This window comes from Budorcas taxicolor, chromosome 9 (assembly GCF_023091745.1).
Source record: "Budorcas taxicolor isolate Tak-1 chromosome 9, Takin1.1, whole genome shotgun sequence".
In the NCBI taxonomy this organism is placed as follows: domain Eukaryota; kingdom Metazoa; phylum Chordata; class Mammalia; order Artiodactyla; family Bovidae; genus Budorcas; species Budorcas taxicolor.
The window spans coordinates 57,685,935-57,711,544 of record NC_068918.1 but is presented as its reverse complement, the minus strand read 5'-3'; the positions used below and the strand labels follow the sequence as shown (position 1 = coordinate 57,711,544).

Here is a 25,610-nt window from a genome sequence, read left to right as displayed (position 1 = left end):
GGTCGCTAAAATAAACAGACTCGTATAAATATAAGCAGTGCCCAAAGGAACTTGGCCCCAGAAATCAGACTGAATGACTGACAGTAAACTCATGGTAAACAGTACTGATGCAGGCTCTAATTATAGGACTAATTCTTTAGGTCTCTATGCAAATAAAAGAGATGTTTAATATGTGTTCAATGACAACAGCTGTTCTCCAGTGGTATCTAAAACAAAGGCAATTATTTATGAATTAAGCTCAATTTATAGAGAACATCTAATTTTTAAGCTGAAATATCAGATAATGTAAGATACCAAAAGTTTATTCTTCTTATTCTTAGGTTTTGAAAATAATATCCATTAACTTCAATAATTTTTTTTCTGTCTTGATGAGGTTTATTTTAATATGTAATGTTCAAATCTCTTAGATTTCATAACATCTCCTTTTGGGTAAATTTCCTTAAAGTTAATATATTCATCACTTTCTTATTCTGTGCTTAGCACTGAATAAGAAATAAGTGAAGTGGTAAATATGTTCCTTGCCCTGGAGAAACTTGCTCCCTAGTGGAGAAAATAAGAAAAATACTTGAAAGATCAATAACAATAAAAGGCAGTTCAAAATGAATATCACTAAACCAGCCTGATATTCATTATAAATAAAATTTTAAAGTACTTTTCAAGTTTCTAAATGGACATCCCCTTCTGTCAAAGATATTCCACCTTAGTATTTTTTTTATTTAATTTTTTAAATTGAAGGATAATTGATTTACAGAATTGTGTTGTTTTCTGCCAAATACCAACGTGAATCAGCCATACATATATATATGCCCCCTCCCTCGTGAACCTCTCTCCCATCTCCCTCCCCATCCCACCCCTCTAGGTTATTACAGAGCCCTTGTTTGAGCTGGCTGTCTTTTGCATATGGTAATATAAGTTTCCATGTTGCTCTCTCCGTACATCTCACCCTCTCCTTCCTCCTCCCCCACACCATGTCCATAAGTCTGTTCTCTATGTCTGTTTCTCTATTCCTGCCATGCAAATAATTTCATTGGTACTATCTTTCTAGATTCGATATATATGCATTAGTGTGAAATATTTATCTTTCTCCTTCTGACTTACTTTACTCTCCTAATAAGGCTCTAGGTCCATCCACCTCATTAGAACCGACTCAAATGTGTTCCCTTTTATGGCTGAGTAATATTCCATTGTATATATGTACCACAGCTTCTTTATCCACTCCTCTGTCAATGGACATCTAAAAATTTTTTAATTTTTAAAAATTCTATAAAATTTATTGTAAATAATGCTACAAGGAAATTGAAGTACATGTGTGTTTTTCGATTTTGGTTTCCTCAGGGTATATGCCTTGGAGTGGGATTGCTGGGTCATATGGTGGTTTTATTAAGGAATCTCCCTACCATCTTCCAAAGTAGCTGTATCAATTTGCATTCCCACAAAGAGTGCAAAAGGGATCCCTTTTCTACTGACCTTCTCCAGTATTTACTATTTATAGACTTTTTGATGATGGCCCTGCTGACTGGTGTGAGGTGATATCTCATTGTTGTTTTGATTTTCGTTTCTTTAATAATGAGTGATGTTTAGCATCTTTTCATGTGTTTGTTAGCCATCTGTATGTCTTCTTTGGAGAAATGTCTGTTTACATCCATTACTCTAGGAGGTGGGTCGTAAAGGATCTTGCTTTGATTTATATCATTGAGTGTTCCTCTATGATTTCCTCTAAGAGTTTTATAGTTTCCGGTCTTACATTTAGGTCTTTAATCCATTTTGAGTTTATCTTTGGCAAATATAGCTTCTTCAGTAAGTGGTGCTGGGAAAACTGACAGCTACATGTAAAATAATGAAATTAGAACACTTCCTAACACCATCCAAGTGTTCCAAAGGTCTACAGTAACCGTTTCCCCTCCTGTCACTTGAATTCTCCTAGTAATTTCACATTTTTATCATTCAAATTGAATCTTGTTTTTGCTTCTTAAGGATGAAAACGTGTTAAGGCTATTTCTAGAGGATACATGTGGTCAGTAGTTTAAATTTCATTTTATAATAAATTAGAGGTAGAATTTTAATGCTGACTTTTCTGTTATTAAAAGTTACCTTCAATCAGCCAAAATTTGTAGCTCATTTATTATGTGCTAGGAACTTACTGACTTCAGATGATAGAAAGATCCATTAGTTCATCATTCATTCACTCATTCAATCATCAGGCTAAATATTTATTGAACAATGATTGTGCACCAAGCATTGTAGTATTGAAACAGGAAATAATAAAATAAAATATAGATGATATTAGATGACAGTAAGTGTTAGGGAGAAAAATGAAGCCATAAACAGAGAGTAGATTTTAAATAATATTAATACAGAAAGTTTCAGTAACATGACATTTGATTAAAGCTCTATGGCAGCAGATGGAGTAAGAAAAACAGCTATCTGGGAGGATATTCTAGGAAAAAGGTAGAGGAAGTGCAAAGGTCCTGCCAGAGGCAAAAGTGTGCCTGGCATGCTTAAGTGGTATCTGATATGCAGATTGGGTATCCCAGGTGGCTCAGTGGTTGCAGGAAACACGGGTTCAGTCCCTGGGTCAAGAAGATCTCCCGGAGGAGGAAATGCCAACCCATTCTAGTATTCGTGCCTGGAAAATCCCATGAATTGAGGAGCCCGGTGGGATACAGTCCATGAGGTCACAAAAGAGTCAGACACTGCCTAACAGCTAAACAACAATGTATAGATTAGACAGAGTAGTGGGAGATGAGGCCAGACAGGGAGCAAGGGTGGGGATGGGGTGGGTAGGAGAACATGCCGCACCTAGAAGCCCATTGTGATGACTGACTTTCACTCTTCCTCTGACTTAGGTGGGCATCACTGGAGGGCTTTTAGGCATCCTTCTGACAACTAGGAGGAGCAAAAGTAGAAGCAGATGTTCATTCCAGTTTAGTCTGATTTCAATGCCACTAATTGGAGTCCTGGGGTGATAGTGGCTAAGGTCAGAGAAATAGCAGTGCTAGAAGCAGTGATAAGTGGTCAGAGGCTGAACATATATCATAGAGAGGAGGGATAAAATTGTTGATCAAATGCTGTATAGTGTGAGGTGAACAAAGTCCTTAGGATGACTCTAAGGTTTTTGACCTGGATACATAGAATGTAGAGTTATTTTACAGAGATGGGAAAGACTTGCAAAAGTATTTAATGATAAATAGGCTGAGGAATAGCGGTAGCTTAATTTTGCAGATTTTATTTGAGATGCCCTTTAGCCTACTCAGTTGAGATGACTGGAGGGCAGTTGGATATATGAATCCAGAGTTCAGGGAGAGAGCCAGCTGGAGATTATATTCAGAAGTGTTTGCCTTTCCAATATATATTTTGCTCCTCCCTACATGGATGAATACACTGATGGGAAAATACCGAAAGTGGGGCTAGAGTTCTTCCCTGTCCAAAATAGCAACCAGGATTCTCTGCAACCCTGGTATTTTTTGTTTGTTTCTGAAGGCCCTTCATATCCACTCCCTTCACTGTGAAAAAAATCCAAGCATCCAAATGGAGCTTGATCATTACTACTATGTGAAACAGCTTATTGTTCCTACCATCGAAGTTGTACAGTTTCATTTGCCTCTTCGGCCCGATAGTGTTATTTGTTTGTATCACATTAAGGTACAGCTTACCTGTGTGTGGACTTGTACCTCTCCACACTGTGAGTTGTACAGGGAAGGGAGTCATGTCTTATTTATTAATTTTTTATCCTAAAGAACTAGTCTGGCCTGTTTGTATTATCTGCTAGATATTTGTTAAAATTAATTATCCTAGTAGGAGTGAGCTCTGGAGTTTATGCTGTGTTTTAAAAGTTGGCTGTATATGGCAAATGTATTAGCCAATGAATTATTCTAACATTTATTTAGTTAGCATTGTTTCTTCAAGGCCTGTTTTATATGTACTGTTTATTTCTATATAGGGTATATTTTCTGATTTCAAGTTTCCATATTAATATAGGAAACCTGAACACAGAGTTTCTTAAAAGATTTTAAGGTAGGAATATTCAGACCTTAAAACAATGGACATAAAATATAGCACAGTTCCTTAAGAGTTTTTGAAACAGGAATATTAATAAATCAGATTTGGTTATGAATTTTATATTTACTAGGTTATTTGCTAACTTTAAGATGATTATATTTATTTTTCTAGTAATGAAGTTTGTCCTTGTTCCTTTGTCTTAAAAAAGATTGTGAATCTTACATTTTAATATAGGCTCAGATTTTCCCAAGTGTGAGTTAAGAAGTTCATTATTCTTATCTCTGTCAATTTCCTAAGTTACAAATGAGCTGAAGCAATTAATTCTTTCAAGTCTCCTATAATTATTATAGTGTGAGGCAGGTTTCCTTGTGGTTTTGTAATTCTTTTTGTCACATTTTCACTGTGTTTACTATCTCGACTTGATGCTTGTTGACATGCTGATTCATGTTTTAGTATACTAGATGGATTTTTTTCATCTGGAGGAATATGCATAAAGAGGTCACATCTGATCGTCACACTGGCATTTCTAGTGTGTGTCAGCCATATATCTCCTTTTAATTTAATCTCTGAAAAATGTACAGGGATTTCTGCAGCTAAGCTGTACAAATCGATAAAATTTATAATCAAGGCTTCCTAATCTCTAAACCTAATATAAAATTTCACAACTATTGATTACATGTGAAGGATCTGCAAGCTATTAATCATGCATGAAAGCATAGAATAAGTGGTGGCTTCAGAAAAGGAAATAGACAAATAATCATCACCTCTACAGTCCTTATCTGTCTTTTTATTCCCCTGAAGCAAGCATGTTACCAGACACTTGCATTTTATTAAATTAAATGATGTGTTCCAGTATGTCAAGAGCTACTATCTATTTCAAAATTTGTATTACTATAGTTTTTTTCTCTTATCATTTAGAAATTTTCTTGTCTTTTCTTCAGAAATGTGATCCAAAGCAAATTAGTCTGTTTTGTAAGTTTTCAGAAGGACTGAGAGCAGGATCTAAGTTAATGTATTAAAATTCTGATTTTTGTAAGGAGTGAAATGAGCCATACATACTTGGAATAGCATTATAATGTAATCGTTGTGGTTTATTTTAGGGGGCTTAAAGGACTTCATGTCATAAGATAGTTTCACTTAAAATGAGCCCTCTTAACTTTTCATTTACTACTGTTGGATATGTAGTTGAGGAAAACATGTACTATTTTTTTTTAATTTATTTATCTTAATTGGAGGCTAATTACTTTACAATATTGTAGTGGTTTTTACCATACATTGACATGAATCAGCCATGGGTGTACATGTGTTCCCCATCCTGAACCCCCCTCCCACCACCCCCCCATCCCATCCCTCTGGGTTATCCCAGTGGACCAGCCCTAAGCACCCTGTCTCATGCATCAAACCAAGCAGTGTTAGAAGGATTTGGATAATGTGAAAGAAAATGAAGTTGTTCAGTTGTGTCCGACTCTTCAGTACCCCATGGACTGTAGCCTACCAGGCTCCTCCACCCATGGATTTTTCCAGGCAAGAATACTGAAGTGGGTTGCCATTTCCTTCTCCAGGGGATATTCCTGACCCAGGGAGTGAACCTAGGTCCTCCGCATTGTGGGCAGACGCTTTACCAGCTGAGCCGCAAGGGTAAAAATATATGTAAATGTATTTTTTCTGTTAGACCTATCCACTCAAAAGTAAAGAAATTTAGATTATATTGCTGATTCACTTTATATCTACCTATAAACATATTGATGTAAAAATTAAAATATTTAGTTTTATGTCTCAGTGAGAAACTAGGGTGCTAGAAAATGACTCTCAATTTTATTATAGCTTAAAATAAAGTATTGCGTGTCTTATGTCTCATAGAATTAGTAGGCCTATGTTTAATAAATTAGTATCTGTGAGAGCATAGTGAAGAAATGAACCTACTCTCAAAGAGCATACAAGAAGTAAAGATGAAAATAAATTCATTTAAAGTCATTTTACGTCATATACTGCCACGATATCTGGCACATGTCAAGCCCTTAATAAATGTTTATTTCAAAATAAAAAGAATATAAATAAGTACATAGTGGCTCAGCACAATTCAGTTTTAGAGAAATAAAATTTGTTAAGTACTGTTCTATGCAGGAATCACTAATGTAATCTTCACACAAATGTTAAGGTAATTTACCACATGAGATTTTAGCTGAAGCTCCAATACTCTGGTCACCTGATGCAAAGAACTGTCTCATTGGAGACCCTGATGTTGGGAAAGATTGAAGGGAAAAGGAGAAGAGGGCAGCAGAGGATGAGATGGTTGGATAGCATCACTGACTCAATGGCCATGAATTTGAGCAAACTCCAGGAAATCGTGAAAGACAGGGAAGCCTGGCTTGCTGCAGTTTATGGTATCTCAGAGTTCGACACAACTTAGTGACTGAACAGCAACAGAGATTAAGGGTAGAGCTTATATCAAAATGCTGAGCAATGATTAGCCACAAAATCTCATCAGTGGCAGAAAGCCTCTGATGATCATGTCTGGCTCACAAATCTGCTGGTGGACTGGCTATTGGCTGATCTAGACAACCTTTGCGTGTACAAAGGTGACTAACTCAGCTGTGCTCCATATGCATCTCTTAGTCCAGAAGTGATGGTGGAGGTGTAAGAGCAGGAGGAGCTCACAGGACGTCTTGAGATATAGGCTGAAAATCAGCACAACACCGCTTTTGCCTTATTCTGTTGACCAAAGCAAGTCACGAGGCAAGTACCAAATCAAAAGATGGGGAAATAGACCCCACTTCTTCGGTGCTAAGAGTTGTAAAGTCACATGGTCAATAGTGTAAATACAGGGAGAGGTGAAGAATTGGAGATATCACAGAATTGAGTTCTTAAGTTCTGTTTTCATTAGCTCTTGAATGCAAAACATGTTAAAACATGTTAGTTGCTCTATTTTTCAGGAAATAAATGTTCCAAGCATGTACTATGGGACCAACCACTTTGCTTGGTATACAAAATATTTACATCTTTTAGTTCAGTTTAAAAGTGTCATTTATCTTCTTTTTAGGAGTGGAGAAAGCACTGAAAATTCCCTCTAAAGTTTTGGTTTTTTTCTCACTTTATTTATTTTAAATTCATTTTTAGCTGGGGGGATTGCTTTATAGTGTTGTGTTGGTTTCTGCTGTACAACGGAACAAATCAGCCATAATTATACATACCACACTTCCCATTCGGGCCTCCCTCGCCTCCCCCCATTCCACCCCTGTAGGTCATCACAGAGCATCAGGCTGGTTCCCTGTTTTGTCATAGCTGTATGCAGCACCTCTCTAGTCATCTTGTTTTATACACTGTATGTTATGAAGTAGTGTTTTACATAATAATTTTTTAAGATAATACGCAACACTTTATTTTTATGTCTGAAAAATGTTTTTGCTAAACATTTTTACGAAAAATAAAGTTTATATTGTGGTAGGAGATTTTCTTTTTTTCTTCAATAAATATTTTAAAATGCCTTTTCTTTTTCTATTTCATGTATTATCCACGTATATGTGTTTTATGTTTTATGTCTTAAGTGTTGTTTAAAGTATAATATATAAGCAGAATATGCAATATCAGAGAATAAATTAAAGTGGATTCACTGATTGTAGTTACATGTCTCTTCCAACACAGTCTAATATTATTAGATAAAAATTTAAGTGAAAAACATTAAAGAGTCCCCAAGTTTTCAAGTCCCCATATTTTGAGAATTAGATTTAATAAGACAAACATTAGGATTTAACTTTTTTAAAACGTAGTTATTTTTCTCTTTTTCTTTGTCCCTTTGATTTTTAAAAATCAAACAATTTCCTTATCATTATTGTAGAGAGGATGCAAATGTTGCTAGAATTGTCTGATGAGCTTCTGTCAGGCTCTTGAGAGCAGTGAAGGCACATATTTTGGTTTAATTTGGTGATGTGCTTAGTATTATTCTGATGGTACTGGGTAAATATTTCTGTGACTCTGTAGGAGAGCTGAGTGAACCGCTCACCCCCTGTCATTCTGTATCCCCTGAGTCCAAGCATGTCATTTCAACAACACAGCCAGAAAGCCAAAAGAGCTGACAGTTGGTTTGTGATTATTCCTGGACCTGAGGCTCCCTCATGTTACAGTACTAATCAAGTCATCTCACCAACTTATCATTAACTCAATTTGACCCGTGGGAGCAGAGATGAAATCTTTTTGGCAAGACTAATGATGCTATAAGATTGAAAAGATGTGCAGTGTAAAACCTTGATTATTCTCAGTCATTACCATGAGGAAAAGAATAAAAATACAAAGCATCAAATGGCGAAAGTAAAGACAGTGTCTTTCAGAGCATTTAAGCGTTTTCCTCCCCCATGGTATGCCAATGTTTTCTTCCTAATTTTTTTTTTAAGTCACCTTTGTTCAGACATTTCATCTCAATTATTTTTTACACTAACAAATATTTTCTCTGGCAGTCAAGAAATTCACTTCTCTTGCATTTGTTTTGATAAGTGGAATGGAAATTGTACTTTGCAGTCAGCTTCTAAGCTTTCTCATGAAAAAGCAGCCAGGAACACGGAGCTCCCTGTCATGCTTCAGTATTCTTAGTTTGTGACATCTTTGACAAGATCTTCCCTTTCTTCTTGGCATGAGCTTTGGGATAGCTTCTATTTCTCTCTGACTGACAGATGGATAATAAGTTTTTTCACTAAAAACTGATTTTAGGGAAATGTGATCCCTGCCCTCGATTCTCTTGTATTTGTTAAAGCTTTTGTTTTCACAACTCTTTCAGAATAACTAGAGATTATCGCTACAGAAGCACCTGGATATTGACCATCGTGTCATGTGCTGTTCAGCAAATACCACAATTTGAATTTCCTTATATCTGTTATCTAGAACCACGTGTTAACCACCCCCGGCTTTTACTTCTTGGCACTGGGTAGAAATATTTAATGGCTCAGCTTAAGGGCTGTTGGACGAATACGTGTCCTCAAATGAGGGTTGTTTGTTCTGTGAAGAATAAGAGGCACTTTACAGAAACACTTGCTGTTGAGAAGTGACTCAAAATAAGCACTCTCTGTCGACCCATGTCTTAATTTTTCTTAATGTTTAGAGAGTTATTAAGTAGTTTTTCATTTTTTCCTATCAAATTGTATTAAATATTTGCCACAAAAACTATTACAGACATAAATCCCATGCTTGATCTGTTGAGAATTTAAGTAAGGGCAGTGATGTTATACTTCCTTATTTATCTGTTAATTGTACATTACTGGTCATAGATTTGATATGCCACTTTTCTGCTATATCTGTTTATTTCTTCTTGATTTCATGTGACCTTTCTCACTGTAGCAACTAAGAAATAGGTGAACAATAAAAGGGAAGTGGAATGGGAAAAGTTGGTAACCTTAGCTGATCAACATTTGGCAGAAAAGATAAAAAAACCATATGTCTACTGAAGTCACACTTCTTCCTGGCATCTTACTCTCCACTAACACTTTGCAGTGTTTGGATTTCTCCTCTTCCATTGACTGCACAGTTGACCCAACCTCCAACTTTATTTTTCTAAAGCAATTAATTGACTGTGTTAATTTCCTGCTCTGTTACTTTCTATTAGATATAGATGAGGTTACTTCTTGTCATGACATTCAAAATTTTTCTAATCTTTTTTCAACAAATATTTCCTATTAATCTATTAGATAACTTGTATAGCAACCAAATGAGACTGCATATTTTTTCCAGTTTCCTCTACATATTTATGCATCTTATTTCCTCTTCATTTGTATTATTTATCCAAACTAGTCTATAGATCTTCTTGCATTATTCATTGAGACCTAATCCAAATGTCTTCCATTTGACAGGTGGAAGTTGTTTCTCTTTCTTAAATTCCTATAGTATCTTATTCCATTCACATACATTTCTATCATATTGTTTTAACTCTTTATCTTTTTTCTTAGTTTATCACCTTTACTAAATAAATGTTAGGCTCCTTGAAATCTATTATTGTTTTATTCTCTTCAGAATCTTCCACAGTGTCTTGTATCATATACTTACATAGTAGGCAACCCATTTTTTCTTTCATAATAGATGGACGACTTGTTCAAAATATTTTAATATGATCCTTTGCTTCCAGAAGATTACTACCTTGCTATATTTCTTCCTAAGTTTCTGCCATAATTTTGCTCCACAGCTTTTATCAATTCCTTGTTGTTTTCCCAAATTTCGTTGTGCTAGAAAAGCAAAATGAGAGAGAGAGAACATGTGTGGAATACATAATAGAAATTTGAAAGTGGAAAGTTAAAAATTGGAAAGAAAGAACATTTAGTAAATTTCAAAACACTGAACAGATAATGTATTAATAAGTGGGATCCCCATTGTTTTAGCATCATTGTGGTGACCAGTGATGATTGTTATAAATACTAGCTACTATGATGTCTCTACTTGCCATTCACCACACAAGCTCATTTCTTCAAATTATTTAATCCTTTAAAAAGCACTTATGCTCAGCTTTATGTAACATAGTGAGTCCTGAGCAATAACTTGCTTCTATTTATTCTATAAAAATTAATTATTTCAATTTTAAAGGTTAAAATTTTTATTTATGCATTCATATCTCAGAAATAAAATGCTGTTATTGATAAGCCATAAGAATAATGGATCAGGGTGAGAAATTTATGTAATTTTATTGTCAAATTCTCTGATAGGATTTACTTTGAATGGATTTCAAAGTAGTAGAACATTATCACGTCTCTACCTTTTATATTCTGATATTTTAAAAAAATCTATGTACACATGGTTGTCAAACCATGTCAGAATTAACAGACTTCAGAGTTGTTGCATGGCAGAGTGCCTGTTTTATGTGTGTATGTATGTGCATGTGTTAATACATGTATATGTGTATATATACATAAATGTACACACATGAGCACATATATAACATATATGTAAATATAGCTCAGAATGTCCAACTTCAATAAAAACTGGAAAAAATAAAGAATTTGTCAATTAAGAAAACGTTTAATTAGTGACTTCCTCTGAGTTATTGCGGATGCCTTAGAGCTCAAGATAATTGAGTTTTGACTTTAGATGTGCTTCTGTATGTGTGTGTGTGTGTTTACTTTGTTGTATGTGGGTTTCTGAATATTGCTCTAGGTTAGAGTAAAATTACATTTTAAGTCACTATGTTAGTAGTAACAATTTGTTTTGCAGCATTTATTCAAGTCATTATGAAAAATATAGATTTTAAATACCATATTGACAGTGTAGAAAGATTCTTTGCTTATTAGAAAGGTATTTCTTTTCACAAATCTTCACTTTTTATACCAGTTAATAAAGTATTCACTACTGGTATTATGATTGTGGTTTATGCACATATGTATAGGATTTGTTAACCTACCTTTTCCAGATTTTGAATTAGAGTTTTAAAATCTAATTTATATTAGTGTCAAAGTAAGCAGCATTTAAGTACATCAAAACAAAATTCTCAAAGTGAACTCTGTATTTTTTTACATATTACATAATAAATATGTCTTTGGTCAACTCTTAAAAATGAATAATTGATTATGTAAAGTTGTATCTTTAAGAGTATCTGATGTACTTTTATTTTAAAAATTAAAAAATTGAAATATAATAAAATGTGGGGAGTAGTGAGTTATTTCTGCTTTTGACAGTGAGTCCTTCAGTGTGCACACATTTGCATCTCTTCTTGCTCTTCCATGCCTAGAGAAATGCCAAGCTCCTGCAAACTCTGACTTGCTCTAGGGCTCTTCAGAATGTGAAGAGTTCTAATAGGCAGTCAGCTAGTTGCAGCAGCTGAGCAGACCTCGAATAGCACGTACATTTCCTATTTTCAGTACTCCATAAAGTGGTTGAATAAGGGAAGCCAGAAGGCAAAAGAAATTGGATAAATGAGATTAGTTAGGAGAAGAAAATTTCTATTTATTTTTGTAAATAGTTAAGTTTATAAATAGAGAAATAAATTTTTAAAATTATTTTATGATTATCTTGGGAAAAAATGTTAATAGGTAGTCAGTAATATAACAGGCAAATTTTAGTCTATGACATATTAAGTAGCTTTTTTTTCTTTACCATTTTGTATGTCTACTTTTTTCATACTGATATATACACTTTATTATTTCTTTCTTTTTTAAAAAGGATGCATATATGCAGCTAAATTTGCTGTTCAGAAACACGGTCTCCCTATGATGACTGCACTCTAAAGTCTTGTGTAACCTTTGAACCATTCCTATGATTATCTGCTTTTTCGTTGTTGTTGTTCTTTGTTTTGGGGGGGTGGCGTTTATTGGCCTTATAGTTTCTACTCATTGCCAAAGTTAGTTAGGTAAAAATTTCTTCCTCTCCTACCAAAGAAGTTGTGTCATACATCTGTAAAACAGATTCCTTTTAAAGTTTTATTTCATTGTATTTTTTAATATGTTTATACCTCTTTAACTCATTTCTCTGACACTTCACTGCTTTTGGCAAATGTCAATCTGTTCTCTGTAACTAATCTATGATCTTTTGGGGGAGTTATTTTTTGTTTTTAAGACCCCACATGTTAGAGAGATTATATGGTATTTGTTTTTCTCTATCTGATTTATTTCACTTAGCATAATACCCTGGAAATCTATCCATGTTGTTGCAAAAGCCAAGGTTTCATTCTTTTTCATGGCTTAATAGTATAGTATTCTATTGTACATATGCATATTTGCATATATATACATAAATATATATGAAATATATTTTCTTTACATATTCATCCCTTGATGGATACTTTAGTTGTTTCCTTGTAAGATAGCTGCACTGAACATGGGGATGCATATATCTTTTTGAGTTAATGTTTTTATTTTTTTCAGGTGCATACCCAGAATTGGAATTGCTAAATCATTTGGTAGTTCTATTTTTAATTGTTTGAGGAACTTTAATGCTATTTTCTATCGTGGCTGCACCAATTTACATTCCCAACAGTGCACAATGCATCCCTTTTCTCAGCATCCTCAGCAACACTTCCTATTTCTTGTCTTTTTGATAACAGCCATTCTGATATATATGAGGTGGTATCTTATTGTGCTTTTGGTTTGTATTTCCCTGATGATTAATGATAATGAAGATTGCTTCATGTACATGTTGACCATCTGAATGTGTTTTTTGGAAAATATCTATTTGGATGTTCTGGCTATTTTTAAATCATTTATCTTTTGAATTGTAGGAGTTATTTATGTATTTTGGATGTTAACTATTTATCAGCTATATGATTTACAAATAATTTCTCCCCCTGAAGTGGTTACTTTTTCAGTTTTTTAAGTTTGATGTAGCCTCACTTTTTTTTTTTTTTTTTTTTTGCTTTTGTTGCCTTTGTTTTTGGTGTCAGATTAAAAAAAAATCATTGCCCAGAACCTGTGTCAAAAAGCTTACTGCCTATGATTTTTTCCTAAAAGTTTTATGGTTTCAGGTCTTACTTTCAGATATTTAGTTCATTTTGATTAATTTTTGAATATGGCATAAAAGAGTGGTTGTGTTTCATTCTTTTGCATATGGCTGTCTAATTTCCCCAACACCATTTAATGAAGAGATGGTTCTTTCCCCATTGTATATTCTTGACTCCTTTGTCATAAGTTAGTTGACCAGATATGTATGCATTTATTTCTATGCTCTCTATTGTGTTTCTTTGATTTATGTTTCTTTTTTAATACAAGTATCATACTATTTTAATTGTTATAACTTTGTAATATTGTTTGAAATCAGGGATCATGTTGCCTCCAGCTTTGTTCTTTCTCAAGATTGCTTTGGCTATTTGGGTTTGTGTGTGTGTGTGTGTGGTCCCAAATTTTAGTATTATTTGTTTTATGTTTTTTGAAAAAAAAATGCCATTGGAATTTTGATAAAGGTGAAAATTGACTCGGTAGATCACTTTGGTAGTATGGCCATTTTAACAATATTGATTTTTCCAATCCATGAGCATTGAACATCCTTCATTTGTATCTTTTTCAACTTCTCTTATGCTTTTCTTAGTTTTTTAAAGTTGTATTAGAATGCAGGGTAAGTGCAAATTAAATAGTGAAATAAAATGAAAAGATGTGTGAGAGTGAGTGATCACTTGGACAAACAGAAATTTGTAAAGGGTAAAACGTCAGATTCAAAATGAGGGGTATATGAAAAAAGTATATAGCTACTAGACCTAAAAAGTTAAAACTGAGAAATAAATACTTATTGGTATTTCCTGTTATTGCTGTATGAGATATTTTCATTATATATGCCAGGTATTTTCTGGAAAAATCTTCCTTTTCATTCTATATACTTTTCAAATAAACTATCCAACCAGTCCATTCTGAAGGAGATCAACCCTGGGATTTCTTTGCAAGAAAGGATGCTAAAGCTGAAACTCCAGTACTTTGGCCACCTCATGTGAAGGGTTGACTCATTGGAAAAGACTGTGATGCCGGGAGGGATTGGGGGCAGGAGGAGAAGGGGACGACAGAGGATGAGATGGCTGGATGGCATCACTGACTTGATGGACGCGAGTCTGAGTGAACTCCGGGAGTTGGTGATGGACAGGGAGGCTTGGCGTGCTGCGATTCATGGGGTCGCAAAGAGTCGGACACGACTGAGTGACTGAACTGAACTGAACTGATGGACTAACTGCACCAGGGCCACTCAGTTGCATGTGATTGTTACAACAATATCACAGTTTAACTGGGAAATTTTGGATGATCCTATCTATCAGTGCCTGGCCAGTTTGTGGACAGTGGTGCCAAAGACTGTGTTTTCAGTCTAACTAGATGGAAATGAAAGTGTCATCATCTCACTCTTGTGCCTGGCAGGAAAAACGTTAACATAGCAGTAGACATATAAAGAACCTTTTTTTTTTAATGATTGAAAACCACATCTTTGTTCTAGCCTATTTAACATGCTTAAGAGAAACACTGAAGCAAAAGTGATAAAATAGGGAGACTGGATATTGTAAACAGTCAGAAGATCAGCAGACAGAATTTAAATCCTAAACTTTGGATTTTATCAAAAGTTTATATGTATGTGTGTGTGTATATATATATATGTATATATATATATATATATATATATATATATATATATATAGTCTTAAGGTTTTAAATTAAATGGCCAACAGAGTGTAATTTAGGCTTGCCATCTGTGCACTATGCTGATTATTTTTACACAACTAAGACTTTAATCTTAAAAAATGAAAATTTATAAAAACACTCATGTTGGACTTTTTGTATTTTTTATTATTTTTCTTTGCTTTCTTCCTACACATTTCTATTTTGCAAGAGCACTAACGATCCCTAATGCATTAACAGAGGCAGCAACAAAGCCTTGACCTTGGCCTTGACTTTGATCTCTTTTGTCAAATCAATGTATTAAAGTTTTGCTGTGTATTTGTTTGTTTACTATGTAGACTTTGCAATGGCCATGACTTTCATTTGAGCAATTATTTTTATTAAGTTAGACAATTAAAGTTAGTCTTGCATGAGAAAAGTATACACTTGGGAAGCAGTGATGGATGGATTCAAGTCTTCAAAGTGTTTGGTTCTGCCAGAATTTTCCAGTTGAATGGAAATTCACCTCCCAGTTTGGTTTGGGTGACACTCTATGGATTGTCAGACCTGAGTGTTTCCTAGAGAAAGACAAAAAGAGATCAAGAAGGATAGATGACAGTGTGAGTATCCACATGTGTTCTTGCAGTTTTTCTCAGATATTTTTCTGCTTTGATGAACAGCATCATTACTGAAATAATAAATGTTAATTAATATCTGCATCATTTTTGTAAATTGTAGTTTAGTGATACAATTAGACTAATTAGTATACAGCATAGCTTGGTGACATGATAAATCATAGAGCAGAACATGTTGACTCTTATCCATTATGATGTATTAGCTAATTCACTTGCTCAATAATGACAAAAGATGGGGAATAGGACAGTAACAATAGAAACAACTATAAAAGCGTCATAGCCACATTTTCAGGTTTTTATTTTTCTACCATGTTCCTGAGAACTATGGACTATGGACCTTTTACATGTTTTTCTTCTTGCAGTGGTAAACCTTAGCCCCTGAAAGAAACCTTCAAGAATAAAATCACGAGGAACTTCCCTGGTGGTCAAACAGTTAAAACCCTGCTCTTCCCTGCAGCGGTTACAGGTTCAACAGGTTCAACCCTTGGTTGGGGACCTAAGATTCCATGTGCCACATGGCGTGGCCCCCAAATAAAATAAGATCATGAGTAAATAAAGAAACAATAAACAATGACTTTCCAATTTTCCTAGGTTCACACACATTGTGTTATGTGCAGTGTTATACTTTTTCAAGATGATTCATGGTAAAGCTGACAGCTGTCTGCATATCTGATTAATTTTTCAGAACCTATGCGAACCCCAAAGACTTTAAAGATTGCTGAAATACAGGCAAGACGCATTGCTGTGGACTGGGAATCCTTGGGTTACAACATCACTCGGTGCCACACTTTTAATGTCACTATCTGCTACCATTACTTCCGTGGTCACAATGAGAGCAAGGCAGACTGTTTGGACATGGACCCCAAAGCCCCTCAGCATGTTGTGAACCATCTGCCACCTTATACAAATGTCAGCCTCAAGATGATCTTAACCAATCCAGAAGGCAGGAAGGAGAGTGAAGAAACGATTATTCAAACTGATGAAGATGGTATGGTCATATTTCTTTACTTTTAAAGGGGAGATTATATCACAGGATTATGCACTGTCTTACAGTTTTGCCTAGACTTCCCAAAATTGAATTGGATTCTAAAATCTGCTAAATAGTCTTAAGAGGGTTAACTTTGAAAATAGATTGTCTTAAACAAAAACCTTAATATTCTTCACAGTAGCATCAAATACTAGATGAACTCTTCCTTTACTTTTTTGTCTTTATATGATGTTAGAAAATTGGCATGTATACTAAAAATCTAAATATGGATTATATTAAATGTTCAAAAATAATTTTCACTGTTTGTGGCACCATATCAATTACCTATTGGGGAAATGCACTTAACTAAAAATTTAGTTTTTTGCATGTTACAGACCAATAGTAATACTTTCATTTCTTTTAGATTTGAAAGCAATATTATTTACCTGTTATATTCATTTTTAGATAGTTTATTTAATTATAAATATAAAAGAAGTTTAAGGTTTATATTTTTAAGTCTGAATAAAGGTCTGTATCGTATATTGGTAAGCTATCATCTTTTATTTATTACCACCCAAGTAATTGAATTATAATTTGCCCAATTTCATTGTGTATTACTTCTAAATTATTAAATACTTTATTATATAAATACACATTTATATTATGAATTATATACACTTATACTATAGCATGTCATTAATGTGAATATGAATACAATTTTCTATTTTAAAAAATGTATCTTGGACAAAAGTAATATAATAATAACACTATATGCTTCCAAAGTAAGACATTTCATTTTCAAGACTTCCTTTATGAATGAAAGTATGCAAGAAGGAAAAAAAGTATGCCATATATATATGTATATAGTGAATTGAGGCAAACCTGAACTGGGAGTCAGGAACTGTGAGTTTTCAATCCTGGCTCAAATAACACTTGTAACCTTAGTAAGTCCTTTCACCCATCTAATTCTCTACTTCTCAGCTCTATATAAAAAGTTTAAATTAGATGATCTCTAAGGGTCTATCCTGTTCTAAAATTTTCCTTGAATAGCTTGTTAGGACGGCTACATTTTTATTTGGGTTTCAGAAAACAAGATGTATTTCATACCCTAGTGTTCCCAATTTCCCCAGATTCTGAACTTTAGTCTCAGATGTGTATTTTGATGCCTGCAAGTATGAGATTGCCATAAAATAGTTCAAAAATACCATAGTTTCTAGAAATTCTCCTTATCACTTTAAATATTTTCACTCTGAAAAATGAAAATGATCTTGTATTGTTTTGCTGTTTTTGTTGAAATAAAGGGAAGCGAAAGCCTTTAAACTTCATTTAGCTCAGATTTTCAAGGAACAATCTTGTCTTAAAATTATACATATTCCTAAAATTTCAAAGACTTATTCATGATAAATGTACTTTTGTCATCAGTAGAACAGATTCACCTGAAATAATTCAGATTCATGTTTGAACTTGCACTTAAGCAAAACATTAACAATATTATAAAGAACAAACCTTGTTCTAACATATAAACACTTGTATTGCCTCCCCCCACAACACACACACAACACACATACTTATGAGAGAAAGAATGGTTGAATGTAGTTGTTTCATAGGTAGAGTATCAAAATGGGAAGTCTAAGCATGGATTCAAAAGCTCTGAAAAAATGTCTGTCTCATTTCATAAAGTGCAATAATACTATGCCTGATTACACTAGACATTAAGTATAGTTTATTTACCATGTTTTGTTAGTTTCAGGTGTACAGCAATGTGATTCAGATTGTTTTTTAACATTATATTCTATTTTATTTGGTAGCTTCCCTGATAGTTCAGATGGTAAAAAATTTGCCTGCAATGTGGGAGACCAGGTTTCATTCCCTGGCTCGGGAAGATGCCCTAGAGAATAGTTCAAGATCAGTTCAGTTGCTTAATCATGTCCAGCTCTTTGCGATCCCATGGACTGCAGCATGCCACGTTTCCCTGTCCATCACTGATTCCCAGAGCTTGCTCAAACTCATGCCCATTGAGTTGGTGATGTCATCCTACCATCTCATCCTCTGTCGTTCCCTTCTCCTCCTGCCTTCAATCTTTCCCAGCATCAGGGTCTTTTCCAACAGTCAGTTCTTCATATCACGTGGCCAAAGTATTGGAGTTTCAGCTTCAGCATCAGTCCTTCCAATGAATATCCAGGACTGATTTCCTTTAGGATGGACTGGTTGGATCTCCTTGGTTTCCAAGGGACTCTCAAGAGTCTTCTCCAGCACCACAGTTTAAAAGCATCAATTCTTCAGCACTCAGCTTTCATTATGGCCCAACTCTCACATTCATACGTAACCACTGGAAAAACCATAGCTTTGACTAGATGGTCTTTTGTTGGCAAAGTAATATCTCTGCTTTTTAATATGCTGTCTAGGTTGGTCATAACTTTCCTTCCAAGGAGCAAGCATCTTTTAATCTCATGGCTGCTGTCACCATCTGTGATAATTTTGGAGCCCAAGAAAATAGTCTGTCATTGTTTCCATTGTTTCCCCATCTGTATGCCAGGAAGTGATAGGACAGATTCCATGATCTTCACTTTGAAGCCAAGTTTTTCACTCTCTTTCACTTTCATCAAGAGGCACTTTAGTTCTTCTTTGGTTTCTGCCCTAAGGGTGGTACTATCTGCATATCTGAGATTATTGATATTTCTCCCTACACACTTGATTCCAGCCTGTGCTTCATCCAGCCCAGTTTTTCACGTGATGCACTCTGCATATAATTTAAATAAGCAGGGTGACAATATACAGGATTAACCTTTCGTTTCCCAATTTGGAGCCAGTTCATTGTAAGATACTGAATATAATTCCCTGTGCTGTACAGTAGATTCTTGCTGCTTATCTGTTTTACGTATAGTAGTTTGTACTCATTAATCCCATACTCCTACTTTGTTTCTCCCTCCCTCCATCTCCGCTTTAATAACTAAGTCTCTTTCTGTTCTGTATATAGAGTCATTTGTACTGTTTTTAGATTCCACGTGTAAGTGATACCATATAGTATATGTCTTCCTGTGCCTGACTTCACTAATTGAAGTATTCTATAGATCCATCCGTGTTGCTGTAAATGACAATATTTCATTCTTTTTATGATTGAGTAATATTTCACTGTACATATATTTATGTGTGTGTGTGTATGTTTATACCACACCTACTTAAGTTAGATGAATCAGTGGTAACGAATTCACCCGCAAATGGAAGAGCCGCAGGAGATGCGGGTTCAATCTCTGGGTCAGGAAGATCCCTTTGAGAAGAGAATGTCTACCCACTCCAGTATTCTTGCCTGGAGAATCCCATGGACAGAGGAGCCTGGTGGATTACAGTCCCTGGGATCGCAAAGAGTCAGACATGACTGAGCACTCACTTTCCTTAAGCAAGTTGTCTGTTGAAGGGTACTTGAGTTTGTTTCCATGGCTTGGCTACTGTAAATAGTGCTGCTATGAACCTTGGGATCCATGTATCTCTGAATTAGAGTTTTGTCTTTTCTGGATATATACCCAGAAGTGAGATTGCTGGATCATGTGATTGTTCTATTTTTAGTATTTTAAGGAACCTCCATATTGTTCTCCATAGTGGCTATACCAGTTTACATTCCCACCAACAGTGTGCGAGGATTCCCTTTTCTTCACGTCCTCTCCAAGATTTATTATTTGTAAACTTTTTGATGATGGCCATTCTGACACATGTGAGGTGATGCATCATTTTGGGTTTGACTTGCATTTCTCTTATAATTAGGATGTTGAGCATCGTTTCATGTGCCAGTTGGTCATCTGTATGTCTTCTTCAGCAGAATGTCTATTTAGGTCTTTTGCCCATTTCTTGATTGGGTTTTTTCGTTTTTTTGACATTCAGTTGTACAGGCTGTTTATATATTTGGACATTAATCCTCTGTCATTTGCCTCATTTGCAAATATTTTTTCCATTCTCCAAGCTATCAATTAGTTTTGCTGATGGTTGCCTTTGCTGTACAAAAGGTTCTAAGTTTGATTAGGTCTCATTTATTCATTGTAGACTATATATTTTATAACTTGTGAGTTTAGTAAAAAGAATGTACTCACATGTTTTATTGCCTACACTTAAAAGTGAAAAATACATATTTTCTTAATTGATATTAAGTCTCCATTATACAAGTTTTATGCTTCTTTAGTCAGTCATAGGGACTTCCCTGGTTGTTCAGAGAGTAAGGAATCTGCCTGCGATATGGGAGACCTGGGTTAAATACCTGAGTGGGGAAGATCCCCTGGAGAAGGAAATGGCAGCCCACTCCAGTATTCTTCCCTGGAGAATTGCATGGACAGAGGATCTTTGTGGGCTACAGTCAGTCCATGGGGTCACAAAGAGTTGGACATGACTAAGCAAATAATACTTCACTTCACTTAGTCATTCTCTAAAAATTTAATTTATTTTGATAGTATTATTTGGTTTGTTTTTAGTCTGCTTTTCTTTCCACAAACCAAAGAATACTGTCAGGCTCATTATATTCCTTTTTCATATTGCATTAAAATTTTTAATTAATTTTTTATACATATATGACTAGATTACTAGTTAGGAAGTGAATTGCCATGGAAATTTAAATTATGTCCTAAAGTTGATCAAACTCATGACTATTCTATTTATTTTATCTAAAAATTTTTTGTAAAAGTAAAATGGAACTATTTAGCCTGATTTCAATATTATTTTTTACCCTCCTTTTAACCTCTTTTGAAAAATGTTTTTATTATTTGTAATGATATTGAGTTGTATATTATTGTTTCATGGTAGTAGAGTTGCAAAGTAATTCCCTCTGCTATAAACTTTTCTTTTTTTTTTTTAAGCTTTGCTTTATGTGTAAGACTAAATGAAGTTCAAGCTTTCTATGAAGTATTTGCAAATAATTCAGTCTTCAGATCAGAACTCCAGTTTCTACATAGGGTATTTGACGTGTTTCAATGTTCCTGAACTGGGGACACAGAATATCTAAATCATAATCTATTGTTGGAAGATGGATGGATTGTGATGATCTAATTAAGTCAGTCTTACTAAATTATTGCTGCCCCATATACATAGAAAAATAATAAATTTTCAGTCATCTAGTTAAAGAATATAATTTCATGAATAGAATTCTGGAGACATCCATAAATCATGAGAGCAAAGCTAGAATGATTTCCCACCAGAACCCTAAAGTAGAATTTATATTTAAGTTATTGCATGCATTTTTTAATGCATAAGTAGAATTTTTTATATGAGATTTTGTTTTCATTTTTTCATTCTTGCATTCATAAAAATCAATATTGTTAAGTTAACCCTGCAAGAAAACCTGGTTTGGGAGTATTTTTTGGCTAATAGAAAGCTTTCTTTAAATGTGTATTTATTATAGTTTAAAGGCTGTTATGCTTATTTAATATTGTCCTACCCCACTCACATTTCATTTTCCTCTCTTCCACTTTGAGAATTACATTTTAAAGGATTTTCTTATGTGAAAAATTTTTTTTTAGTTGAAACAGCTCCCAAATAAATTAAAGCAGGGGAATAAAAGTCAGCATTCTGTCTCCATTAAAAGTTGTTGATCTGGAAATGTGAGGTGACATTTCCTGCAATATAAAGACTGCAGTGGTGATGGTCTTAGTAATTTCATGTTGTATTTGCACAGATCATGTGTACATATAGATGTTTTTTGTATGTAGAATTATCTTCCTTCAAATGTAGAAATTATTAAACATACTCTGTGCCCACACTCCTTTTCCTACATGTTTCATGTGTGTGTGTTCACCTTTGTGTAATTCTTGCTCTCATTCACTATACTGGCCCCAGTACAAGGGCAGTAATTAGAACTCTCTCGGCAATCATCTTCTCACAAACTTTTCCATAAATGTATGAAGTGAATCCCATTGACAGAGTTATACATGTGTAAGAAGAGCAGAAAAATACACAAATTCTGGGAAGGCTACTTCTAATGCTACTGTTCTCTCAATGTAGAATTTACTAACGTTTAAAATGATCCCTATTTGTGAACAATTTCAAACATCTATGCCATTTCATTGTTTTGTTTTTTTTTCGTCAAATCATGTTTGGTGAATGCCTATAGTAATTATAATACCATCAAATAAACATTTCCTCACTAACTTGGGCTTTGCCTCCACCTCCTCCCAACAACCACCTTCTATGAGAGGTGGGAAAGGTGAATAAAAGCTTTCCCTTAAGTTACAGTTGTAAGCTTATTTCATTTGTGTGGAATAGAAACAATAGATATTCTCTTGCAAAACAAACTGATGCCCTTGGTAGCCTCAGCAGATGCCACAGATTATACACAGGGGCCATCGCAGCCCCTCTATCTTGATATCTGCATAGCATGTGCCAATACTGTGGACCTGGGAGTTTATAGGATTGGATGCCTTTGGTTAACTTTTTCCCAAGCCCTTGGTTATTAGATGCATAAACATATCTTGTAGAGTTTAGTCCTGGCATCTTTTCTGTTTACGGTGGTTTTTTTCCTTCATGAATTCATTATTAATGTGCCAAATTATGTTGGCTGTCGCAGAGGTCGTAACATCATTCATTGTCTCCTTATGGATTGGAATAAATCTTACTCTTTTGACATATCATTCAGAATTTCTTGATGCTGCTGGCCACATTGAAATGCATTTCCTTTGATCCAGTGATTTTTTAATTTATTTCCATCCTCACAAAATTGCTGTAGACTCTGAAACTACATTTCTAGATAATGTCAAGTGTGAAGTTTCATGTGTAACGTTTCACTGAAACGTTAGATTAAGGAAAAATATTAATTAAAAAACTGGGTTGATATTTTCAAGAGAAAGCACACTTTCAAGCAAAGTAGGATGGATAGGATATATTTTTAAACATTAAGGGAACAAAAATGCTGGATATTTATGTAAATAAATAGCAACTGAATATTTAAATAAAATATATAAAAGGAAAAACACAATAGTAAAAGTATTTTGTATTTTGTCAATAGAAGCTGACACATCATTCATTGTTGCCACTGGGTATTGTCAGTTATATGACATTTGCAAATAAGGACTGGAATGGTTTCTCAAATCTTGTCATACCTGGGGACACTTCAAAGCTAGTTATGCTGATTGTTGAGTTCTAAAGAAGTCTGATGTTATAAAGTGGTTTGATTCTTTGCTTTGAAAAAGGGAATTTCATTTAAAAGACTGAAGCAATGATTTTGAACCTATTCATCTTAAAGAGGTTTTTATACACTGTAATAATGCTCTTTTTAAAAAAATTATAGAAATGCAATAAGTGTACCTATGAAAGATTGACTATTAATGAGCGTGTTAATTCAGTACCGTATGGTTTGATCTAAGGAGCATTAATCATTATTATTATTTATTATTTTATGAACATTGTTTATAGAGATACTTTAGGGGCTTATAATAATCTTCAAAAAATCATTCAGGGAAATCTTTCAGGGCAAGCTCTGTTCTTGAAACAAATTACAAATGAGCCTTCACATTATTAGAGGGATCCAACAGAGAGAACTAGACTGCACTATTCAGCTCTCTGAGGTGATAGAAAATTCTGTTGAGTAAAAATAACTTTGCAGTTGTACATAATCTGCATTAGAAGCTTAGAGATTTATTTTAAATTCACATGCATTCCCACATATTAAAAGCTTGTCATACAGCTTATTTTCTTAGGGACATGTTTTTATTTATTTTATTTACTTTTAACCTATTTATCCAGCTTACATGTTTACTTTTTTCTGTTTCTGATATAAGGAGCCTTATAACCAATAATGTATTTATATGTAGTGCCTGGCCCTGTACCAGTCAATTCTCTTCAAGGAACCTCTTTTGAAAATAAGATTTTCTTGAACTGGAAAGAACCTTTGGATGCAAATGGAATCATCACTCAATACGAGGTACTGGGAGAATAAGGAAGTTTAATGAAATGTGCACTGAAGGGGAGAATCAAAGAAAATGTTACAGAGAAATAAAGGAAAAGAAGTAAATGAGAATTAGAGGGTTAAAATCACTAGTTCTTCTCTGTTTTAATTTATAAATTTCTCTAAATTAAGTATTAAAACGAATATTATATGGTATCTAGACTTTTCAAATTCTTAAGTAAATATTGTTTTAAAGAAGTAGGATGGAACTTGCCAACAGACTTACTGGTGGTTGTAAAAAGAATAAATTTTTACAAAATTAAGAAACTCACATTTCATACTATGATTTAGGGAAAACCATTGAATGAAGTTGCTTTTAGGGTAGGGCAAAATACCTGAAAAGCAATATATATCATTGCTGTTGCTATTGCTAAGTCACTTCAGTCGTGTCCGACTCTGTGCATAAACCTCTCTATTCCAGAGCTTCATCTCAACTTTGAATATAAATTGTTATCTTATTTGTAAATGCGAAAAGATGAAAAGAAAATGTCGTTTTAATTGCACAGATAGGTAGTTCTGTTCTTGGGTACTCAGTGTTGTTTCCAGTATAAAATACGTTTTAGTGGCAACAGAGTGCATTGTGAAAATGGAGAATTTTGTTTTTTCCCTTTTAGTGCTTGGTCTGTTCAAGGTATTTTTTGTTGATTCAGTTTTGGTGGGAATTTCTGTGTTTCACATGCATTACATTATATATGACCGTGAGATTTTATATGAATATGTATTCATATTTATGGCTTCCCTGGAGGCTCAGTGGTAAAGAATCCGCCTGCCAATTCAGTAGACACGGGTTCAATCCCTGGGTCAGGAAGATCCCCCAGAGAAGGAAATAGCAACCCACTCCAGTATTCTTGCTTGGGAAATCCTGTGGACAGAGGATCCTGATGGGCTTCAGTCCATGGGGGTCACAAAAGAGTCAGACACGACTTAGTGACTAAAACAACAACAACATTCATATTTAATTATATTGATTTATATTTTGATGGAAGAAAATAGATGTATATTGATCCAGTCAGATAACTCTAGGTTTATCTGTAGATAAGTAGATAGAGATGGACAGACAGACA

The 25,610-nt window shown here is 34.4% G+C and overlaps 1 protein-coding gene across 1 annotated transcript in view; it reads left to right on the top strand.

Annotated features, from left to right (window-relative positions):
• The window catches only part of PTPRK (protein tyrosine phosphatase receptor type K), a 625,738-nt gene that overhangs the window by 473,728 nt on the left and 126,400 nt on the right, over positions 1–25,610 (top strand). The window contains exons 8-9 of the mRNA XM_052645975.1: positions 16,347–16,649; positions 24,413–24,522. Coding sequence (XP_052501935.1) covers positions 16,347–16,649; positions 24,413–24,522 — 413 coding nt within the window. The remainder of the gene's footprint in view (positions 1–16,346; positions 16,650–24,412; positions 24,523–25,610) is intronic.